This window comes from Excalfactoria chinensis, chromosome 5 (genome assembly GCF_039878825.1).
Source record: "Excalfactoria chinensis isolate bCotChi1 chromosome 5, bCotChi1.hap2, whole genome shotgun sequence".
In the NCBI taxonomy this organism is placed as follows: domain Eukaryota; kingdom Metazoa; phylum Chordata; class Aves; order Galliformes; family Phasianidae; genus Excalfactoria; species Excalfactoria chinensis.
This window is the reverse complement of record NC_092829.1, coordinates 49,702,087-49,722,073: the sequence shown is the minus strand read 5'-3', so window position 1 is coordinate 49,722,073 and position 19,987 is coordinate 49,702,087. Positions and strand designations below refer to the sequence as shown.

General features: G+C 40.7%; 1 protein-coding gene across 1 annotated transcript in view; it reads left to right on the top strand.

Annotated features, from left to right (window-relative positions):
- MUC2 (mucin 2, oligomeric mucus/gel-forming) overlaps positions 1–13,838 on the top strand; it is a 66,702-nt gene extending 52,864 nt beyond the window's left edge. The window contains exons 48-65 of the mRNA XM_072338843.1: positions 243–703; positions 2,185–2,359; positions 2,921–3,168; positions 4,075–4,258; positions 4,388–4,592; positions 4,840–5,024; positions 6,665–6,734; positions 7,031–7,131; positions 7,293–7,324; positions 7,427–7,604; positions 8,250–8,354; positions 8,925–8,965; positions 9,603–9,725; positions 10,211–10,309; positions 10,885–11,013; positions 11,691–11,730; positions 12,019–12,148; positions 13,560–13,838. Coding sequence (XP_072194944.1) covers positions 243–703; positions 2,185–2,359; positions 2,921–3,168; positions 4,075–4,258; positions 4,388–4,592; positions 4,840–5,024; positions 6,665–6,734; positions 7,031–7,131; positions 7,293–7,324; positions 7,427–7,604; positions 8,250–8,354; positions 8,925–8,965; positions 9,603–9,725; positions 10,211–10,309; positions 10,885–11,013; positions 11,691–11,730; positions 12,019–12,148; positions 13,560–13,812 — 2,759 coding nt within the window. The 3' untranslated portion in view covers positions 13,813–13,838. The remainder of the gene's footprint in view (positions 1–242; positions 704–2,184; positions 2,360–2,920; positions 3,169–4,074; positions 4,259–4,387; positions 4,593–4,839; positions 5,025–6,664; positions 6,735–7,030; positions 7,132–7,292; positions 7,325–7,426; positions 7,605–8,249; positions 8,355–8,924; positions 8,966–9,602; positions 9,726–10,210; positions 10,310–10,884; positions 11,014–11,690; positions 11,731–12,018; positions 12,149–13,559) is intronic.
- The last annotated feature ends 6,149 nt before the right edge of the window (positions 13,839–19,987 follow it).

The following is a 19,987-nucleotide window of genomic DNA, read 5'->3' as shown; positions in this document are numbered from 1 at the left end:
TTTGTTTGATTGACGGTATTTTTGTTGAGTACAGGGCCTGTGATTTCTGTACTTTCTGCCTGTTACACTCCACCTCCAAAACTCTTAATTGTTCTGTACAAGCTACCTCTTTTTTTTTTTTAGTCATGTTGTTTCATGTTTCCTTTCAGGGTTGGTGTCGTTTTCCATTATTCCACCTTTTCTTTGTTTTTTTTGTACGACATGAGAGCAGGTACTAACTGTTACACTGTTTGTTTTCTCAGGACCTACTTCGTACAGCACTACCATTTTTACTGGTTCTTTTAGTACTGAAGGTACAACCGCTGTTTCTGAGAGCTCTTCTACTGTTTCAGTTTCTACACCCGTTAACACACAAACTACGGGAGCATCATCTCCATCGCCAACTCCATCTGGCAGCATGTCGCCACCTCCAGTTTCAACAGTGCCATCAACAGTCACGACATCTGGAACAACTCCTACAAAACCTTTTACCACCACTTCAGGAACAACCTCTAGTTCTTCTAGTACTGTCACTGCGACCACCATTACCACCTCAGAAATTGTTTCCTCTGGTTCAGCTAGTACTTCTTGGACAACTCCTACATCAAGTACAGTCACTGTTTCAGGAAGCTCTACGTACAGCACAGTGACTACTCTCAGTACTTTAAGTTCAACTGCCAGTTCTAGCTCTAATTGTACAATTTCACCTAATGAAACTTACGCGGTTAGTGAATTTAATTTTGTTTATTTTTATAATTGGAAGGAGTATATTATTCTTAATCTGTATTAATCTGGATAGAAATTAATTAATGTGTTTGTTTCTCTTATCTTGGGTATCAGCTAGACTTCAGGTGAATTCTTATTTTATATTGTTTATGATGGTTGTCCCTAGTCTGCTCATAAAGTTGGGCCCAGGGAGAGGTACTGAGGGTACAGCGATGGTTACCAGTAGGATGAGGCACAGCATGGTGCCTCATGGGAGGACTGCCGAGGGTGGTTTTGAAGTGGGACCACTGAGACCCTCCCAGGAGCCAAGATGAAGGATGGGAAAACACAACTGTGACTATGGGGCTGCAGTGAGCACTGGCAGCCTGGGGAAAAAAAGAAATGCAGCCAGAGAGGTGATGCAGATAACACAGGTCACAGTAACACAAGAAAACTAATTGGTTGAAATCAGATGGAGCTCTAGTTACCACCAAATAAAATTTTAGAAAAATTGGAGTCACTAGAGATAGGAATTGGGCATTGGGATTGCTAGAAGCAAAACTGCACATTATTGTGGCTGCATTGAAGACCAGCGGAGTCAACCACTAGCCGTTAGGGAATGCATGAGTACTGGTTTTAATTCTTCAATAATAGTTTTTAAAAAATGTTTCTTCAAGGTGTTAGATTACAGCTCAACCCTTTTCTTTCTCGTCAAAAGATTTTCTGAGGAGGAAACCGAGGACTGAGAGGCAGCAAACCCTTCTTGCTTTTTTCTACTTTTGAATAGTTCTGGCGTGTGATGAGAAGTTTGTTGTATTTACGGTACAGCCCAAGAAAACTGAGGGCTGAATTAAGACTATCTTGGTTGTAGACTGATCTCAAGAGCTAACTTTGGAACAGATCACCACATTTAAAGAATTTTTTACTCCAGTCCTAAGGGTTTTGGAAAGTTCTAGTTTTGCAGGGATAAAAATTATGAGTAGCTGAGAAACACAAGCAAGAAAGAACAAATGCCTACCTTCACAATGCATGCATATAGTGATCTCATACAGTGCACCACAAGTAGCTGTTTTTCACTGTAGATTCTGCAGACATCTGTGGAACATAATTAATCATATCCTCTCTTTCCCTGTAGATCTAGAGGGGAGTGTAGGTGATGAAATTAGATATCTAACTTTTAGAGAAACTTGAAAAAAGCATTTCCCATTTTTGTTGACTGGCTTAGTTGTTGCAATTATTGTTTACTGGCTTATTTGCCAGTTTCATTCATTGCAGTTTTTGTTTACTGGCTTAGTTGTTGCAATTATGCTTTTCACTCAGCACCTTTGAACAAATCTAGCTTTCAGGCCTTAATGGTGCTGAATGCGATTCTTTCTCCCCAGGCTTCTGCTGTGAAGAAAATTCCCAATAAATACAGGGCACTTCAAAACTTTGTAGAAGGTATTCAGGCATAAATGTTAGTAGTCTGACTCAATTTTTAAAACTTCTTTCCAAATACAGCCAGGTGAGTCATGGTGGCTCTGTAACTGCACCCAGGCTATATGTGTAGAAAACAATACCGTTGTGATCGTTCCAGTAATCTGTGAGCCACCTCCTAAACCCACCTGTTCCAACGGGCTCTCTCCTGTGCAAGTCATGGATGACGATCAATGCTGTTGGCACTGGGAATGTGATTGTAAGTATAATATTCTGTGTAATATTTTATTTCCTGTGGGAACGGTACAACTGTAAAGAGCAACACTTTTTACTGCGGACAAATATTGTACAAGATGTGCTCTGAGACTTCCAGTGTTGGTCTGTGTAGAGTGCTTCATTGGTTCTTTTTCTCTGACTGGGGGATTTTACTGTGATTTCCATCATTTCTGCGTAACTGTTTTGCTAATAGAACAAATTGTTCTCCTAAGATAGGTTTTAAATGTCTAGATGCAGACGTCTATAGACTACAAACCTGCGTATAAGTTAGTTGTGTAGGCAGTCTGTGAAGGTACTTCTAGGGCACTACTAGTCCCATTCTCTGTTGTCATTAAGAGACAAGTTAGATAAGCAGTGCCTTGTAAATCCCCGTATTTTTTTCTATGTTCGGTAAGTTCTAGAAAAGTGCTCGTGCATTGACAGATATACTTTAAATATTTAAATTCTTAGAGTAGATGAATCCCACACCTACAGACTGTATTTGCGGTCCAATCGGGTTCTGGATGTTACCATAAGTAGCTAACCTGGCTTTATGTTTTTGCAGGTTACTGCACTGGCTGGGGAGACCCACATTATATGACTTTTGATGGACTATACTACAGCTATCAAGGGAACTGCACATACGTTCTTGTGGAAGAGATTGAAAAAACAGTTGACAACTTTGGTGTTTATATTGATAACTACCACTGTGACGTACGGGATGTCGTTTCCTGTCCACGAGCACTCATTGTGAGATACGAGACTCAGGAAGTGCGCATTGTAACAGTGAAACCAAATACCGTGGAAGTAGAGGTACTGGAGAAAGTTGCCTTTGAATTCTTGATAGAAATATTAATACATGATCAACTTCATAATTGTAGTCACAGCACTTGGAGAAAATGGAAAATTGATTGCATACTTCAGATTTTAAACCACTTTGGATTATTTACTTTTACTGCACTAAAGGGATGCTTTTCTGAATCCGAATACTGGGAAAAGTTTCAGTAATTCCTTCCCTTTCTTATTACAGATTTTTGCAGTGAGTTCTCTCTCACAAATGAATGAGCATGGATGAATTGCTAAGAGTTAAGGTTATAAAATAAATTAATTTACAATTTATATTTGTATTAGAAAGGAAAATATTAGATTTTGATTGGGAAGATACAGCGTAAACTAGACATTGCAATTAAAGAACTGGACTTAAGCATTTTGAAAAACAACTGTTACTAGCTTTGATTAGTGTCACCTCTTAAATTTTTCAGAGAAGGGACTCTTACGTGTTTTACTATAAATATCATTCACAGCTTTGGGTATTCAAACTTGAGTGCAAAGTGTTTGTTTTTAGACTTGATTTATCCAGTTTTCATTGAACATTACTGTGTAGGAATAGTACAAATATGGTTGATGTAAATGCATCATATAAGAAGTTTAATATTATTCTGGACTGCATTAGGCAGTACTTAATGCTGTAGTCACTCTAGTAAATTTGTACGGTGTTAAAACTCCCAAATACATTCTAATTTATTAATGGCTGACAGGACCTTCTGGCTTGGGGAAGGCAAGTTTTGTTTATCACATTATCACATTAGGAAAAACAGGAACATTTCTTATAAACTGAAGTCTTTTCAATTTTATTCCTGATGCAAATTACGGACAGTTGATTGTTTTTTAAAGTCAGATTACACATATGTCTCTTTTTTGTTCTCTTTTATTTACCAGGTGACTGTAAACAAACAGGCTGTGGCTTTGCCTTATAAGAAATTTGGCTTAAAGATCTATGAGTCAGGCATAAATCGTGTAGTAGAAATTCCTGAACTTAAAATGAACGTGACCTTCAACGGCTTGTCATTTTCTATCAGAATGCCCTACAGCTTGTTCGGAAACAACACTCAAGGACAGTGTGGTAAGGCTTATTCTTATGTATTTTTGTGCTTTCAGAAAACTCCGAACAAATCATAGCCCCGACACATAGATGAATGGCATTTGATAACGAATCTGTGAGCAAATTCTTTTTTCCTCTTACCCATTTTAGGCATTTGTAATAACAACACGGCAGATGACTGCAGGTTGCCAAACGGAAATATTGCAGAAAACTGTGAAACCATGGCAGATCATTGGCAAGTTGTCGATCCCTCCAAACCACAGTGTTCTCCAGGCCTAGTTCCTACAAAAGCACCTAGCGTAACAACAGGGCAGCCTTGCAAAGAATCTTCCATTTGTGAGCTCCTTTGGGGAAGGTAAGCTTGCATTCCTCTGGTGTTTATAAGGAATATTGGTGCGGAGAATATTTTAAAGGAGAATATTTTAAAAAACACCAGAAGGTTACAATCTAGTCAAACGCTCTTCATGGAAGTCTGTCAGTAATAATCCTTTTTCAAATTTCCTGAAGTGTCACTTTTGCCACAATATAACATGCTTGGCACATTGGAAAAATTACATATATTTCACTAACTAACTAACAATGATCTATGTTTCTGTTTTTAGTGTGTTTGAGAAGTGTCATGAAGTTGTTAAGCCTGATAAGTACTACGCAGCTTGCGTTTTTGATAGCTGTGCACTTCCCGACTTCGACCTGGAATGCTCAAGTCTGCAGATCTATGCAGCTGTCTGTGCCGATCAAAATGTCTGCATTGACTGGAGACGTCATACCAATGGTGTTTGCTGTAAGTGTCTGGCCATTATAGTGAACTGTTAGGGAGTATAATATTGAACTTATATTCCAGCTGTTCCAGTTTAAACCACAGGAAGCCGGTGCTAGCAGCAGCAGTAGATGCTGAAGCTTCCAAGGTGCCTGTAGGGCATAGGAGGAGCTTTCCAAGCCACCGAGCTCCTCAGTCTGTGCCTGCGGAGGGGATGGCTGGCACACCTCAAGGCAGGGACTTCGGTATCAAAGTCATTCCCATTGTGATAGAAGAGCAGGCTTGAGACCATCTGATGAACCTGAACATACATAAGTCCAAGAGGCCTGACAAAATGTATCCCAAAGGGAACCGACTGATGTAGCTGCTAAACCACACTCCCTCAGATTTGAAAAGTCATGGTAGTTAGGAAAAGGACCAATGCTAATCAGTGGTATAGATAGTGGGATTGATTGCACCCTCAGTAAGTTTGCATATAATACCAAAGTGAGCGGTACAGCCGATGTGCCAGAGGGAAGGGATGCCATCCTAACTTGGACCCTAACTTGCTTGAGCTGTAGGCCCATGAAATTCATTGAGGCCAAGTCTGAACAAAATCCCCAGCATCAGCACAGGTGATGGAGTGCTATACCCGGAGTACCGCATCCAGTCCTGGAGTGCCTTTTATGTGAAAGACGTGAGCATGGTAGAGTGCATCCCGAGGAAGGCTGCAAAAACGATCGGAGGGTTAGAGCACTTCTTTTGTGTGGAGGGTCTGAGAGAACTGGGGTTGTTCGGCCAGGAGAAGAAGGCAGTGGGGAGATCTTATTGCAGCATTTTAATAGAGTGAATAAGAAAGATGGGGAAAGGCTTTTAACCAAGGCCTGTAGTAACAGGACAAGGGACAATAATTTTGAACTGAAAGAGGGTATCTGTAGAGTGTATATAATGAAGAAATGTTCAGTGATTAGTGTGGCAATATAGTGGATCAGGCTACCCAGAAAAGTAGTGGTTGCACTATTGTTGAAAGTGTTCGAAGCTGGGTATAACAGGACGACTCGATCTAGTGAAAAATGTGCCTGCCCGTGTCAGGGAATTGGACTACATAATCTTAAAGGGTCCCTTCTACTCAAACCATTCTATGCTAATGTCCTAGTGATAGGATATATTTCTTTCTGAGCTATGAAGACATCAATAGATCACACCAATAAATAGCTTCTTCAAGTTACTTTCAGGTGTGTTTTTAACAATAGCAGTAGTAAGTGAGTCCGCAAAAATATACATCTATTTACAGTATCAGAAAGACCTGTATTAGATATGTCTCTCTTTTTCACACAGTCAGCTATGTATTTTGCAGGTATTGGCAGAGGACTGATTTATTTAGTGTAATCAAAAGAGAATGGAAGGGTAGGAATACATTCCCCTTTAAGAAACTGTACAAAAAAGACATAAATTATGAAAAAATTGTAATTGAGATATAGTTTCCTGGCTTTATTTCCTTAAGTGTAAACAGTGGTGTTATGTGGCAAAATTGCACGAGTCTGATATCTACTTAGCCTCTTTGCTTCTCAAGATTGTCGAGCACGCGTAAGAAAATGAGTATGTAATGTTTAATTTCTTGCCATAAGGTCAAGAGAACTTTGTATGATGCTCTTAGTGAGCAATTCTTCTTTTTCGTTCTCCCATTCCAGCTTATGAATGTCCCAAACATAAAGAATATAGAGCATGTGGTCCTACTCAAGAGATGACCTGCAAGTCAAGGTAAAGAATTCCTCCGCTGTTAGTTACATCTCATACAACTGTTCAGCAATATCTGAAGCGTATGTGGCTGAGAGAAATCAACCAACCTCCCGTCACTTATTTGTTAGCACTATTCTCTTGATTATAAATATAGATGCCTGCACTTGTTATGTTGTTCAACTAAACCAAATGCAATCACTGACAACTTCTGAATCTCAGAAGTACAAATGATTTGCACCTGTATTTTCAGTGAATGGTTCTTCTTCTGCGTGCCTGTGATATTAAAGGTTTTCCTCTGAACATTTTATTTCATGCAGTCCATATAATGAAACTTCAGTTAAACAAGTGGAAGGCTGTTTCTGTCCTAACGGTACAATGCTGTTTGACTCTGGTGTGGACGTGTGTGTAAATACCTGCGGTGAGTTTTGTTACTTCAGTTGGGTACTTACTTGTTTCCTCTCTGTTTTGTTCTGATGCGTACAACATTGATCTGACCGTATGCGGTATTCATACAACATGTAGTGAAGATGTCCACTGTTACATGAGTAGTAATGGAAATGTATTTTTATATTTTCACAGGCTGTGTTGGATTGGATATGGTTCCAAGAGAGGTACGCTGCTGTTTGCTTTTGTATTCTAAGGCAAGGTTGGGTATGGGGAGAAGAAAGTAGTCCTAATTATGCAATCACTCACTTTATTTTCTTTAATGACAGTTCGGAGAAAAGTTTACGGCAGACTGTCAGGACTGTGTTTGCCTGGAAGGTGGAAGTGGCATCGTATGTGAACCTCACAAATGTCCCAAACAAAATAAGAAGACTTGTTCCGGGAAAGGCTTCTACGAAGTCACTGAAGTCAACTCCGAAGATCCCTGCTGCCCCATTATCACTTGCAGTGAGTTAATGCTTTTGTTTCTTGTCTTTATCTATTCTTTAGGAACAGAAAGGAAAATAATTAGTTAAGCATCAGAGACATGTAGTAGGGAGCCAAGAAATGTTGTGTTAAATCTGTGTGTCCAGTGTTAAATAAAATGTATTTTCATATTGCTGTGACACAACACAATTTGTATTCCAGGATTCAACATAACTGCACCTACAGTTCTTGAGTCTAGAATCAATTTTTTAATATTTTTTATTTTTTCAAATACCAATATCACCTGGATAGCACAGTTCTCTGTGGCCGTGTGATTTTCATTTTGCAACAGTTGCCTACGACGTTGGAGACAAAGGGAGAATAGTGTAACATTTACACATGATTTCATAGCAAAGAATTGTGATACTTTTCTTACGCTTGGTTATTAGGTGCTAGAAGAAATAAATGAGTGCTGTTCCCCATCCAGTGCCCGGTGCCTGGATTCACTAGGAAATATGCATCCTCCATGTGCAATTTGTTTCTTTGGGAAGGGTCTGGAATATTTCCTAGCAAGGAAATATTGCTTAAATGGGGACTCTGAGAAATACTTCTTCCTTTTCCTTTCCTTCCTGTAATTTAATGTGCTTTACTTTCGGTTTTTTGTTGTTGTTTTTTTTTTTTGTCCAGAATGCAACACAAGTTTGTGCACAACTAAACCCCCCAAGTGTACGCTGGGATTTGAAGTTCATTCTTATATTCCCAGTGATGAGTGCTGCCCTGTGTACCAGTGTGGTAAGTCCTGTGGAAATATATTTAAATGACTAACTTTATATATTATGTAATTTAGTATTAGATTTAATGAGACTGCACGCAGTACCCTAATGAAAGAAGTCAGATTCCATGAATTGGTTACCGTTAAGTTTGGTTACTACAATTATAGTACTACAACTGTGAAATTAGAGTTCACGTAGCTCAAGTGCTTTTTTTGTGCACGTAGGTGCCTGTAGAAACAGCTACAGAATTAACTGAGATCTTGGTCTCAGCTTGACTGAGCAAAATGTCCTTGCTGATGTATCTAGAAGACAGGTTGTTGATAATTGATACAGACAACTTCTTGTAGCTGTTACGTGGACATTCTTGGTTAGGAACTGGACTACCTATATCGGGTTAAATCTTCCTCCCTTGCTGCACATTCAGTATTTGTTCTTGCACTTTACGTACAACACATCCGATACCAGAAATGTGGAATAACAAAAGCATTTGAACATGAGCATTGCAATTGGCTGTTGAAGAAATGAGCGTGACTAGAGCGAAGACTTTTTTTTCAGTGGTGTAACTGCCTAACTCCTTTCTCGTTAACAGTTCCCAAGAAGGTCTGCGTACATCACAGTGCTGAGTTCTTGGTAAGTTAATATTTCAACAGTCTTCTACAAATGCTTAAAAGGCCATTCGGCATACTTAAACAGAAGTGCTATGAGGAGGTTTATCCAGTAGAAGCAATATTTTAGAAATCTTCAATTTTTTTTCCAGGGATTTATCAGCTCAACACTGTTTAAATATTTTCTCACAGGTTTATGTGAGTAGAGAGTTTTTAAATGTCAGTACCAGAGGGCGATTTGGCTTTAGAGTGAAGCATTTATGCATTTTAGAAAGTCAGTCAAAGCTTACCATCAGCTCTTCATTTCAATTTTAGTGCTTTCAGAAATGAAAAGATTTGTAAAGAAGGATCATTCTGAGCAGACTTAGATCCCTAGTAATTTCTTTAGGGTCTAGTAAAAATTTTCTCACGTATGTTGATATGACTCCTTTGCTTTTAATATTCGAATTTATCTTTGCTATCTAGGAGTTCAATAAAGACACGTGAAGTTTAATTCAGTATTATTTGTTTTCATAAATAGCTAGACAAATATGTATTTCCAGCGATGTTCATGGTGGATTCCTATTCCATTGTTTGGTTGTGAGGTTTTTGGGGAATTAAAAAATGTCTGTCGCATGTTGTATCTCATTAACATGGGAACCTTTGTTTCTTTAAATTTATAGCCTAATTCCTCAGTCTTCATTGATAAGTGTCAAAATTGCTTCTGCACTAATGAAGTTAACGCCAGCACTCAACTGAATGTCATCTCCTGTGAACGTATTCCATGCGACACATATTGTGAACCAGTAAGTGACTCATGTTAAATAACAAAACTGCCAAACAAATGTAATACCCGTGTCCATAAAAGATGCTATGGTGAATGAGTTACATATGTTATATTTGGGAGGCAGAAAGTGAGAATCCAGCTACAGCGTGAACACTGACTGTCCTCGAGCCATCTATTTTGTGTAGTTTGATAGTATAACAGGCAGTTCACCTTGGGAGGAATAGCTAAGAAATGTCTGTAGTAATGCATTTAATGGAATTATAGTTAGTTTTTCAGCTTGCTTACCATAGTCTTTAGTTTATTCCATCTGTAGCCTGCTTTTTTTTTTTTTTTTTAATTTTATTTTTATTTTTTTTTTAACTTCTTTTTGGAGTAGTATAGCCCAGAAAAGCACCATTCTGGAGTATGCTTTGAAGCATAATCAATTAATGCGTTAGTGTTTTCACTTATTTTTCCACAATGCGTCTATCAGTGCTGTCATTTTTATCTAATTTTAATATCTAGGGATATGAACGGCAACACGTAGAGGGTGAATGTTGTGGAAAATGTGTGCAGACTAAGTGTATTATTCATACATCCCACGGTTCCAGTCTCATTTTGAATGTAAGTATGCTCCACATGTTACCTCTCTACTAAACTGTGCATCTGAAATGTCAGCAACATTCCTGAAGCAAAGACAATCTACGTTATTTTAGCCTGAGGGAAGTATTAATGAAAACAAATTTTCTGCTAGGCTTTCTCTGGAATGATAAGCTAGTGATATCACGGAAAAGTTTTTGTGTCGTTTATTTAGTTATTTATGTATTGATGATTAGAAACTTGAAATTTTCTCTGTTATTTAGTTTTTGTGTACTGAAGAATGTTAGAAACACCTGAACGTGAAACAATGTTACTGCCGCCATTTAGCTTTCCCTAGGCATAATCCCTGGGCTTCGATGATGACTTCGTTTGTATTGTTAATGTGCTTTAAGCTCCGAGTGCATTCTTTTTCAAAGGAAATCCCACAAGATTCTCTCCGCTTGTGCCGTACAGCAATGTACACAAAATTCTGTATTCAAAATTGCTTTTCACCTAAAATAATTGACTGTGAAACAATATGAAAGTCATTTTCAGAGGAGAGGAACATTTATCTGAGCTCCCTTCACCTGTTCCTAAAACATTTTGTATTTCACTTGCAGCCTGGAGAGTTCATAAACGATCCTTACAACAACTGCACCATTTATAGTTGTACACGTCTCAAGAACCAGCTTATCTCTTCCACATCTGAAATTACATGTCCTGCATTCAATGAGGACACCTGCAAACCTGTAAGTAGAGATGGAAAACATACCCTCTAGGTAATGCATAAATTGCTTCAGTTTAGTTCAGTCACCTAATAGAACAACATCTCATTGACTCCGATGATTGTCTCCAAAGTTTCTCTGTCCCACCGGTGTGGATTTCTGCTTCACCTATGTGCAGACTTACAGAGTGTATTAAATAAGATATCTGACAGAGAGTTTATGATTCTTCTGTCAACTCTCTCAGTCGCCAAAGAACCATTCAGAATTCAGATGACAGTACTCGCTGATTACTTTGTGAGAGGTCACGCCTAAAAAATAACCACGCTTTTTTGAACGCTACAGAAATACAAGCTGACCGGTCAGTAGGCAGTAGCACCACGTACCATACAAATAGAGAAGTCTCTAAGAAAATATTTTTTGGGTTTTTTTTTGTTTTTTTTTTTTTTTGGAGCGATGGTTTGATGGTTACTGTAGACTTCCTTCATAACTTCATCTGTACTTCCACAGTCCCCAGTAAAAACTGATAGATTTCAAGTCTGCTATAGACCACGATGTTTCTTTATTCTGATAAGTGCTAGAGTTTTAGCTAGTAATTTCTAGCCACTGAAAATTTGGTCTCCTCTATTATTGACCTACAAATGTCTTTAACATGGGAAAAGAAAATAATGCTATTTTTCCTGTCTTTTTTTTTGTTCTTTTAGGGAACTGTTACATTCTTACCTAATGGATGTTGCAAAACTTGTAAGTATGTCTCCATGCCTGAAATAACGGTACAGAAAATGCATTTGCTTCTTAAATCAGCCCATTTTATCATGCAGAGGCTGATGAGTTTGTATTTGAATAGTTGCACCCGTGCTTATTTTTGTTACTCTAAGCATTCAGTGCCTAATCTGTCTGGGAGGGTTTAAACTGAAGCAGAAAGACCTCTCAAGACAGTTCTTTCAGTGCACCGGCAAAGCCAAGCGTACTGAACTTCAGGGACAAAATGGAGCTATTTCACTGAAGGTATTTTCTGATCTTTCCCTTCAGGTGTACCTCTGGATAGCCCCACGCCGTGCTCAGTCCGTGAGAGAAAAGACTTTATTGTCTATAAGAACTGCCGTTCTCTGGAGAGAGTTGTCCTGACCGAATGTGAAGGAACGTGTGGAACTTTCTCACTGTAAGTAAACTGACCAGATGCTGAGATTAGAATTCTGCCACTGACCTTGTTTATGTAAAAGGAACAAAACACTGATGGACAACAGAGTAGCAGAAGACTTAAAACTACCAGCTCCCAAATTCACGGGCACAAAATCATTAAATCTCTGACTCAGAAATTGATTCAATTTAACACAAAGCAGAAAAGGGCACTGGATTGCATTGGAATTAATACAGCTATGGCACGTTCTACCTGTGTTAAGAGATGACTCGTCTTTCATTTGTGTCATACTGTCTTGGGTAGAAGTCCCTGCTAGAGAATATGAATTATTTCCTGTTACATGAATGAGACCAGAGAGCAACCAGTCTTGATGTTCATAAGCTGACAAGCTGCCTCTCAAGAGTTAGCATATAAACTTATACACTGACATTTAAAATGAAGTAGACATGAATCTTTTAAAGGACGTTTTAAACATGCATAATTTTTATACGGTAAAGAAGTGAGAAAACAAATGCCTTAGGAGTAGTGTAGGTAGAGTGATTTCACTGAGTTACACCCTGAAAATCTACAAGAAAGTAGCTAGTGTAACACATGATATCAAGCTATTAAAGCACATTAGAATAATATAATTCTAAATCTCCAATTTGTCACTTGCTGCCTGTTGCTGCATATACCACTGGACACCTTACATGAAAGAAAACTGGCCTTTACTCTGAGATCGAACCCCAGTTAACCGGAGGGGTTTATTAGCATTTTCAAATACCTCATAGTCTTAGAGTCCTGCAGGAGCTGCCTCTGCATGCAAGCATAAGAAAAAGATGGCTCTCAATGCAGTTTATGGGCTGATACTGACAGTTTCTGCATGTCATTTAGGAAGGCGATGGACACAATGCTTCAAAAAAAGTCCCTATTGTGAGACATTGACAGAGGGAGCTGCTGGTTCTTCTTTCTGTTAACGCTGCTTGTTTTGGAATACACTCTTGGATTCATCTGATATGACTGTAGCTCTTGTAGCCAATTGGTTTGATGTTATTATGGGTGTCATTGTAGCCGCAAGGCTCTGCAGTTTTCTTTCTCAGCTCAGGGCTGCATCTGCCCTTAGTTGTTTGATCCAGCATGTTTAACACCTATCTGTGCTGGGATGATGAGAGGAATATAAGAAAACTGAACTCCTAGAACTCACTGCATTTCTTTAGTAGGACCTAGACTTAATATTTTTTACAAGAAAATCCCACCCCGATGCGACAAATTTTAAATGCATCATGTTATAACTACTGCCCTGTCAGATGCATTTGGGACTATTCATTAGCCCCAGATATGGCTCTTGCATACAGAACCAAACTTCTCGCAGAAGTTCCGTACCTGTCTTCACTCTCTCCTTTGTATTCTGACTCCTAGCGCAAAATGATGTTGCCTTTCTCCATCCTAACAGGTACTCTGTTGAGGCCAGTTCTATGGAGCACAGTTGTTCCTGCTGCAAGGAAGTAGAAACTAGCATGAAGGAAGTGGAACTGAGATGTCCCTCTGGGAACTCAATTACACATAAGTATGTCTATGTGGAAAGCTGCGGCTGTCAGGACACTCAGTGCAAACTCCCAGAATCTAGTGAGTCTGAGAGCACAGAAGAAAATGATGAGAGCACTCAAAATCATAGGAGAAGAGCCATCAGCTTAACATCAAAATGAAGCAGAGAAAAGCTAAAGGCATTCAAGTGAAGGATCTACGCACCACTCTGATCTTCCTCGATGGCTCTCAAACTTAGCTTTGCCCCACTACTGTATCCTGTATGTTCTCTAATTGTTTTTAACAATGCTCTATTTATTTGTGTACAAACGTACAGTGTACTTTCTTCCAAGTTGCATACACCTCTGGATCATTTTATAATCAACTTATTTTCTCTGAATGATTAAAAGCACATTAAAAAAAAAAAAAAAAAGCGTGGATTTTGTGCTTATTGATATACATTCTAGATGAGATGGAGTTTTAATAGGGAAGGAAAGTGTTTCTTTTTCAAGTCAGAGGAAGTTTGTTGATATATTTCCCAAACTTTTGCAATATCAATTCGAAGCTTGCTAAAAACTGAAATGTAGAAGATCTTGCCTGGAGAATACCATCTCGGTGGGCCAAAAGTTGATTATGCCCGCTGAATTTGAAGAAAAAGAATGCATCGTAAAGTGGTTCAAGTGAGTCTGAGAAACTTTTACTCAAGTTTGGCACCAGGTCTCATTTTAACAGTGTTAGAACAGTCTCAGTTCATCACAGTTTTCACAAAGATAGATAGATAGGCTTTTGTTCTGGGGCTTTTATCAGTTTACTTTCTCCATTTGTCTCTTTGTTTTCTAGCAACTTCTATGCTGACAATACTTTTCCTTGAGTTTTTTTTATGTTGTTTTTTTTTTGTCTGTTTGTTTGTTTTTGTTTTTGTTTTTTTTTTTAAATCTGATGATGTCTGGCTGTCTTTGAGATCTTCATTTTTGCAGCTCAATTTGGCTGGAGTCAGCCAATAGCTCCCAGAGACAAGCAGATTCATGGCTTGTCTTGTTTCCTATGAAAAAGATAAACTGTACCATTTTGATGCCACTTCAGGGTTTTCTTTCTGTCCCTCCTAGTAATGGGCAAACTCTGTCTAGTTACAGGAGTTAGAAGATCCTATTTAAACAGTATCCCTGCAGATTTTGGCTTTGCCACTGCAGGGCAGTGTAAGGCTAAGAATGTAAAATGACTTCAGCAGCAGTAAAAAGCCTGCTGCCTACAACAGGGAGTTTGTATTTTATCAGGTGCAGAGGTTTACTTCTGAAAACTGCAGATGCTGATATTTCCCCACTGGACTTGTACGCTTTTAGTAAGCATTACTAAATAATAAAATCTTCTGGTAGGAATTTGTACATATGCACAACATGGTGTTCTTTACAGCACTCAGGAATACAGAAGCTCCTTTGGTTTTGCTGTGCTACCTATAAGTAGTTTCCCAAGAGCAGGCACTGTCAGAGAATTACTTACGAGTGCTTTGCAGTTCCATGTCAAACTGTACATGTCAAACCTCCTTTCCACAATCTGTCACCTCAGAACTTTGCAGTTAAGTTCACACCTGTGTCGAACTGGATGAGAAAATCAAATCTGGAACAGTTAAAACATTTTCTAGCAGAGAATTCCACAAGTAGTCCCTTAGAGGGAGAGGAAGGCAAGAAGCATTAATTCTGCAAAGCTTCAAAGAGATTACTAGTGGCAATGAGCAGTGATTTTGGCCCTTCCCACAGCCCCCTTGAAAGCAAGCGGAGACTTTCCCTTCCTGACCCACGGAGTATTTAACCTCTTAAGCAAGAACTGTTGCATCTGCAGGATACAATCTCGGACTTATTTGGAAAACCCAGGAGACTAACTGAAGAAACACCTCACAAAAATTTATTAGCCCCTTAAGGGGCTGCAGAGAAAGTCCCAAGATCCCAAATGAGACATAAAAGGCTACTGATTTCACAAAAAACGTCAGTGCTAGAAGAGGATGAGCTGTCCTCCAAGAATTTCTCTGTTTTCCAGGAAGTTTTAGCCCTCTAGAGTTTAGCAAAAAGGAGCAGCAGCAAAAAACTCCAGCAGCGTTCGTCTGGGTGGCAGACTGGCTGAAACACCGGCACGTCTTCAAACTTGAGAGCTGTATTCCTCTCCTCCTATACTTTCTGTATAGTTTTCCATTTCAGTTGATGGCAAAGAGCTTCTGTGAGGTTTGTTTCTTATTTTTATAATCTTACAACTGTATTGTTGCCTTCCTAAGTCACAGAATCAGCCATACGATCATAGAATGGTCTGGGTTAGAAGGAACTTGGAGGATCATCGAGTTTAAACCCCTCTGCCACAGGCAGGCTTAGGGAAGGAAGGGCAGATAGCGGCAGGCTGGAATATCCCAAGAACAGATTAGTGCTATAATTTATCCACGGCAAGATCATTGCCTTGCTCTCTAGAGGTTGTGTTTTTGAGTCCATGCCTCAGATGTAGGCTCGGAAATTTTGTAACATCTGTAAGTAATGAAGATACAGCTGTTTAGCACATACAGCAGAGTCAGCAATAGTTTTATAAGGTAACTTTTGTAGGTTGCCAGTCACAGTACCCATTATACAAAAAGAGATTTGATCCCTTTAAATGATTTTTTAAACTTACACCTGATTTTAAAGTTTACTACCTCCTTTACTACCTGATGTCGTCAGAGGTAACGTAGCATTTCCGTCAGAAGGATGCTCTGCTCACTTAATATATGAAAAATGAATGTTAAGTTATAATAATAAAGCAATAGAAAAAATGTTAAAGATTGAATCTGAAGTTAGCCATTGCTATATAGATCCCTTTTTTTTGTATCACAACATTTGATCATGAATTGTCCGCCCTACTTTAAATATTTCTACAGATTCCTGAAGGCGGCTTGAAGAACCGCGTATCCCAAATATCTCAACCTAAAAGCCAGTGTCTCCGATAGCTACAAGATAACTTTAGACTTCAAGTTATAAAGCGCAAAAGGGAATGAGAAACGGGGGATCTGGCAGGTGACTACGCCTAAGCCGGGTAACAGTCTAATGCCAGGAAATGAAGCACTGGAAATCACTACCGATGGCAACCGGAGTTTCTCACCGTGTCGTCGAACGTGTGAGAGATAGCACAGGTCGGCAAAGAGACAAGGGGCTATCGCATCTGGGCTGGACGTCCGCGCTCTGCTCACCACTGTCCAGTAGCTCACCGCTGTGCCGTGCAGCGCTCATACGCCACTCTGGTGACCTTCCAGCGAAGAGCAAACTATATATTTCATGTGTTAATGATGTTGCCTACAGAATTTACAGATATTTATATCATGAAATAATGTGGTGTATATATATATATATATAAAGACAGGTTTTAATTTTAACTGTAATGTATTTTGTTTTTATATTGTACCCACAACTTCAACTACTGAGGTGTAACGAGCTCATCAGCGTTGCCCCATCTCGTCTTCCTTGCCATTGGATCCTTTACACTGAATTCTTATCCTTATTTTGTTGTTGTTGTTGTTGTTTTATTGTTGGTTTGTCGTTATTCTGTTATTTTTGTAATGTAGTTTCTGTGTGTGTGTAAATTTTATATTTAGTGAAGTAAAGTTTGTTTTTGTGTAAACATTTAAATTTGAAAAGGAATAAAATAAAAGCTAATTTTGTTTCTCAAGTTCTCTCTGCTAAAACATGCAGTAGAAAGAAATTTGTATTGTTAAATAAATCAGTTAATTGTTCAATGTGAACGCGCGTGTCTGTTGTCACGGGGAGGGGAGAAAGCCCTACCGAAAACGTGTCTGAAATCGCAGTTGCTGAGAGCATCTGGCGTTTGCCAACCGTTTCCCGGCTGTGTCAGGATGCAGTTTGGGTACTACCGAATCAGCACTAGTCCTGTTTTACAGTTTTATTTTTCAGTTCCATCTTTTCATCACCTGTCACGTACCTTATGAGGCTGCGTGTTTGGGACAAGGTGAATTTAGATGACATTGTGAAAACGGGGCCAAACTCATTCGTTACGGCTGACGCGGGCCGAGAGCGGCCAGGAAAGCCGTCAGCAGCCCGGGGAGGGGGGCGAGTCGGGGCGGGGGGGAGAACCGGGGTTGGGGTCGGGCCGGGGGGGGGAGCGAGCCGGGGGGGGTCGGGCCGAGCTGGGCCGGAGGGAGAGCGTCGGGCGGCGGCGCTGAGCCGCGGGGGGCCGGGAGCCCCTCTAGGAATCAGCGCAGCCCCGGCTAGGGCTGAGGGAGCGGCCGCAGCCGCCGGGCCGCTTCCGCACCGCGCTCGGCCGGCCTTGCCCTGCCCCACGAGCGGGGCCCGTGTGCTCCCGTGTTCCTTTTGCACCCCGTTGCTAGAAGTGAGAAACAGCGACAGCTCGTCGGAAACAACTTGCGACGGGTTATCGGAACCGGCCCCGCGCTGTGCCGTCTCACCCGAGTTCACGAAACGCGGGTCGCTCAAGCCGAGCGGGGCGCGGAACCCGTACGAAGCGCCCGCTTCGTCCACCTCCGCCGAGCACCCCCGTTCGTTCAGGCCTTTCGTTTAGAGCTGTGACGGAGCGCTCTGACGGCGCCGCTTCGTAAAAAGCGGCTGTTAAAAGAAATGAAATATGCAAGCGAGAGACCTTCAGCTCGCTTTCCAAGTGACGCCTCTGCAGATGGATGGATTTCATCCAGATGGAGTGAAATATCATGTTTAGCTTCTATTTTCTTCTTTGGAATAAATATTAGGGGCCTGGCATTAGAAAGCTCTTCTTCCTCTTCTTATAAAATATATGAACTCAGAAGTCACACTGAAAGTAGCGTAGCAGACGGCCGGTTTTATCTAAGCGACAGGTAGTTCGGCACTGGCTTCGCTTTCCCTTGTGCGCGTTCCGTTCCGCCCTAAGGCCTGGGTAGCAATGCCCGTCGCATCGATTAAAATATGCAACCATTTCTAAAGTAGCGACAGCTCACACTAATAATTGTAGGCTGTGCGCTACAACCGTCTTCATCTCTCCGCTTCTCCCGGAGAGCCCCGCAACGGATCTCTCACCTCACTCTGCACGTTCAGATCTCCCTTCTCTTCCGTTTGATGCTGCCGATGGCCGTGTAAAATATACGTGTAACAGCGTGCAATAAAAACATTCACACTTCTACCATCGTAAGACATGAAAATGAGCGGAGTCCAACTTTCAGGAGTTTCAATTAAGCATTAAACTGCCACAAAAAGTGCATTTGATTACAGCAGTCTTTACAGAGTACCCGTGTCCTTTACTGGAGATAAGTGAAGTCTCACCCAAATCATTCCAGCTGATGTTCGCGACACACGAGCGCAGTCCCAAGCGACACCGCACGGAACCGCTCGCAAAGCCACGCTTCACATTTTACCGGTCGGGAATTTTCTGTAGCGCATCGCAAACCCACCTGGGAATCCGTCACATCCCCGCTGCCATGTTTTCACTGCTGCCTTCAATCACATGTTCTGGGTCAGGTCCAAAGTATTCACAGGTTCAACACATCTTTTTTTAGTTTCTTTTCTTTTTTATTTATTTATTTATTTATTATTTTTATTTATTATTTAGTTATATTTATATTTAGATTTATTATATTTTTATTCTTTATTATTATTTTTATTATTGTTGTTTATATATTCTTTATTATAATTTATTATTATTGTTGTTATTATTATTATTATTATTTATGAAGGGGGTAAGGAAGAGGGAGTAGAGATAGTACAGAGCAGAGGCCGCTGGAAAGCGTTAAGGCCGGGGACGTTCTTCAGAAGGGTGTCGTGAGACCTAAAGCGATCCGTTTGAACGAGCCACAGTGATTTCACTTATTAATGAGTCTCAGAATGAAGTGGGGACAAGCGGACTACAAACTTGAATTGACAATGCGGTTCAGATCTTTAGTTCAGATCGGAAGTCCGCGTGTCGAGCTGTCAAACCCCCGCCCGGCTCTAACGAGGTAACGACTCCCAGGTGCCGCGGGGGCGGCGCAGCCGCGACTGGTTCGCAGCCGGGGGCGGGTCCTCCCGCTACGCCTCTTAAGCTCCTCCGGAGGCCGTAGGGAGCTATCAGACGGATCCGGGATTCCATAGAAGATGGTAGTCGGCGTGGGCTCCGCTTCTCCGTCAGGTTTGGGGGCTGCGAAGCATGGCGAGGGGCTGCTTTTTTACGGGAATGTGCGATTGGTTTTTTTGTAACGTTCTCTCTGTGTTCTGCTGTTTTGTTTCAGGTTGCGGTGGGACGTCTCCCGGTGAAGGTAAGCTCGAAACGGTGAGTCGTCCGGGTATTAATGGGACCGTGGAGGCGGCGAGAGCCGAGGGGCCGGTCGGGGCCGTCGCCACGCACGGACTGCTGAAACAAGTTTTCTCCTAT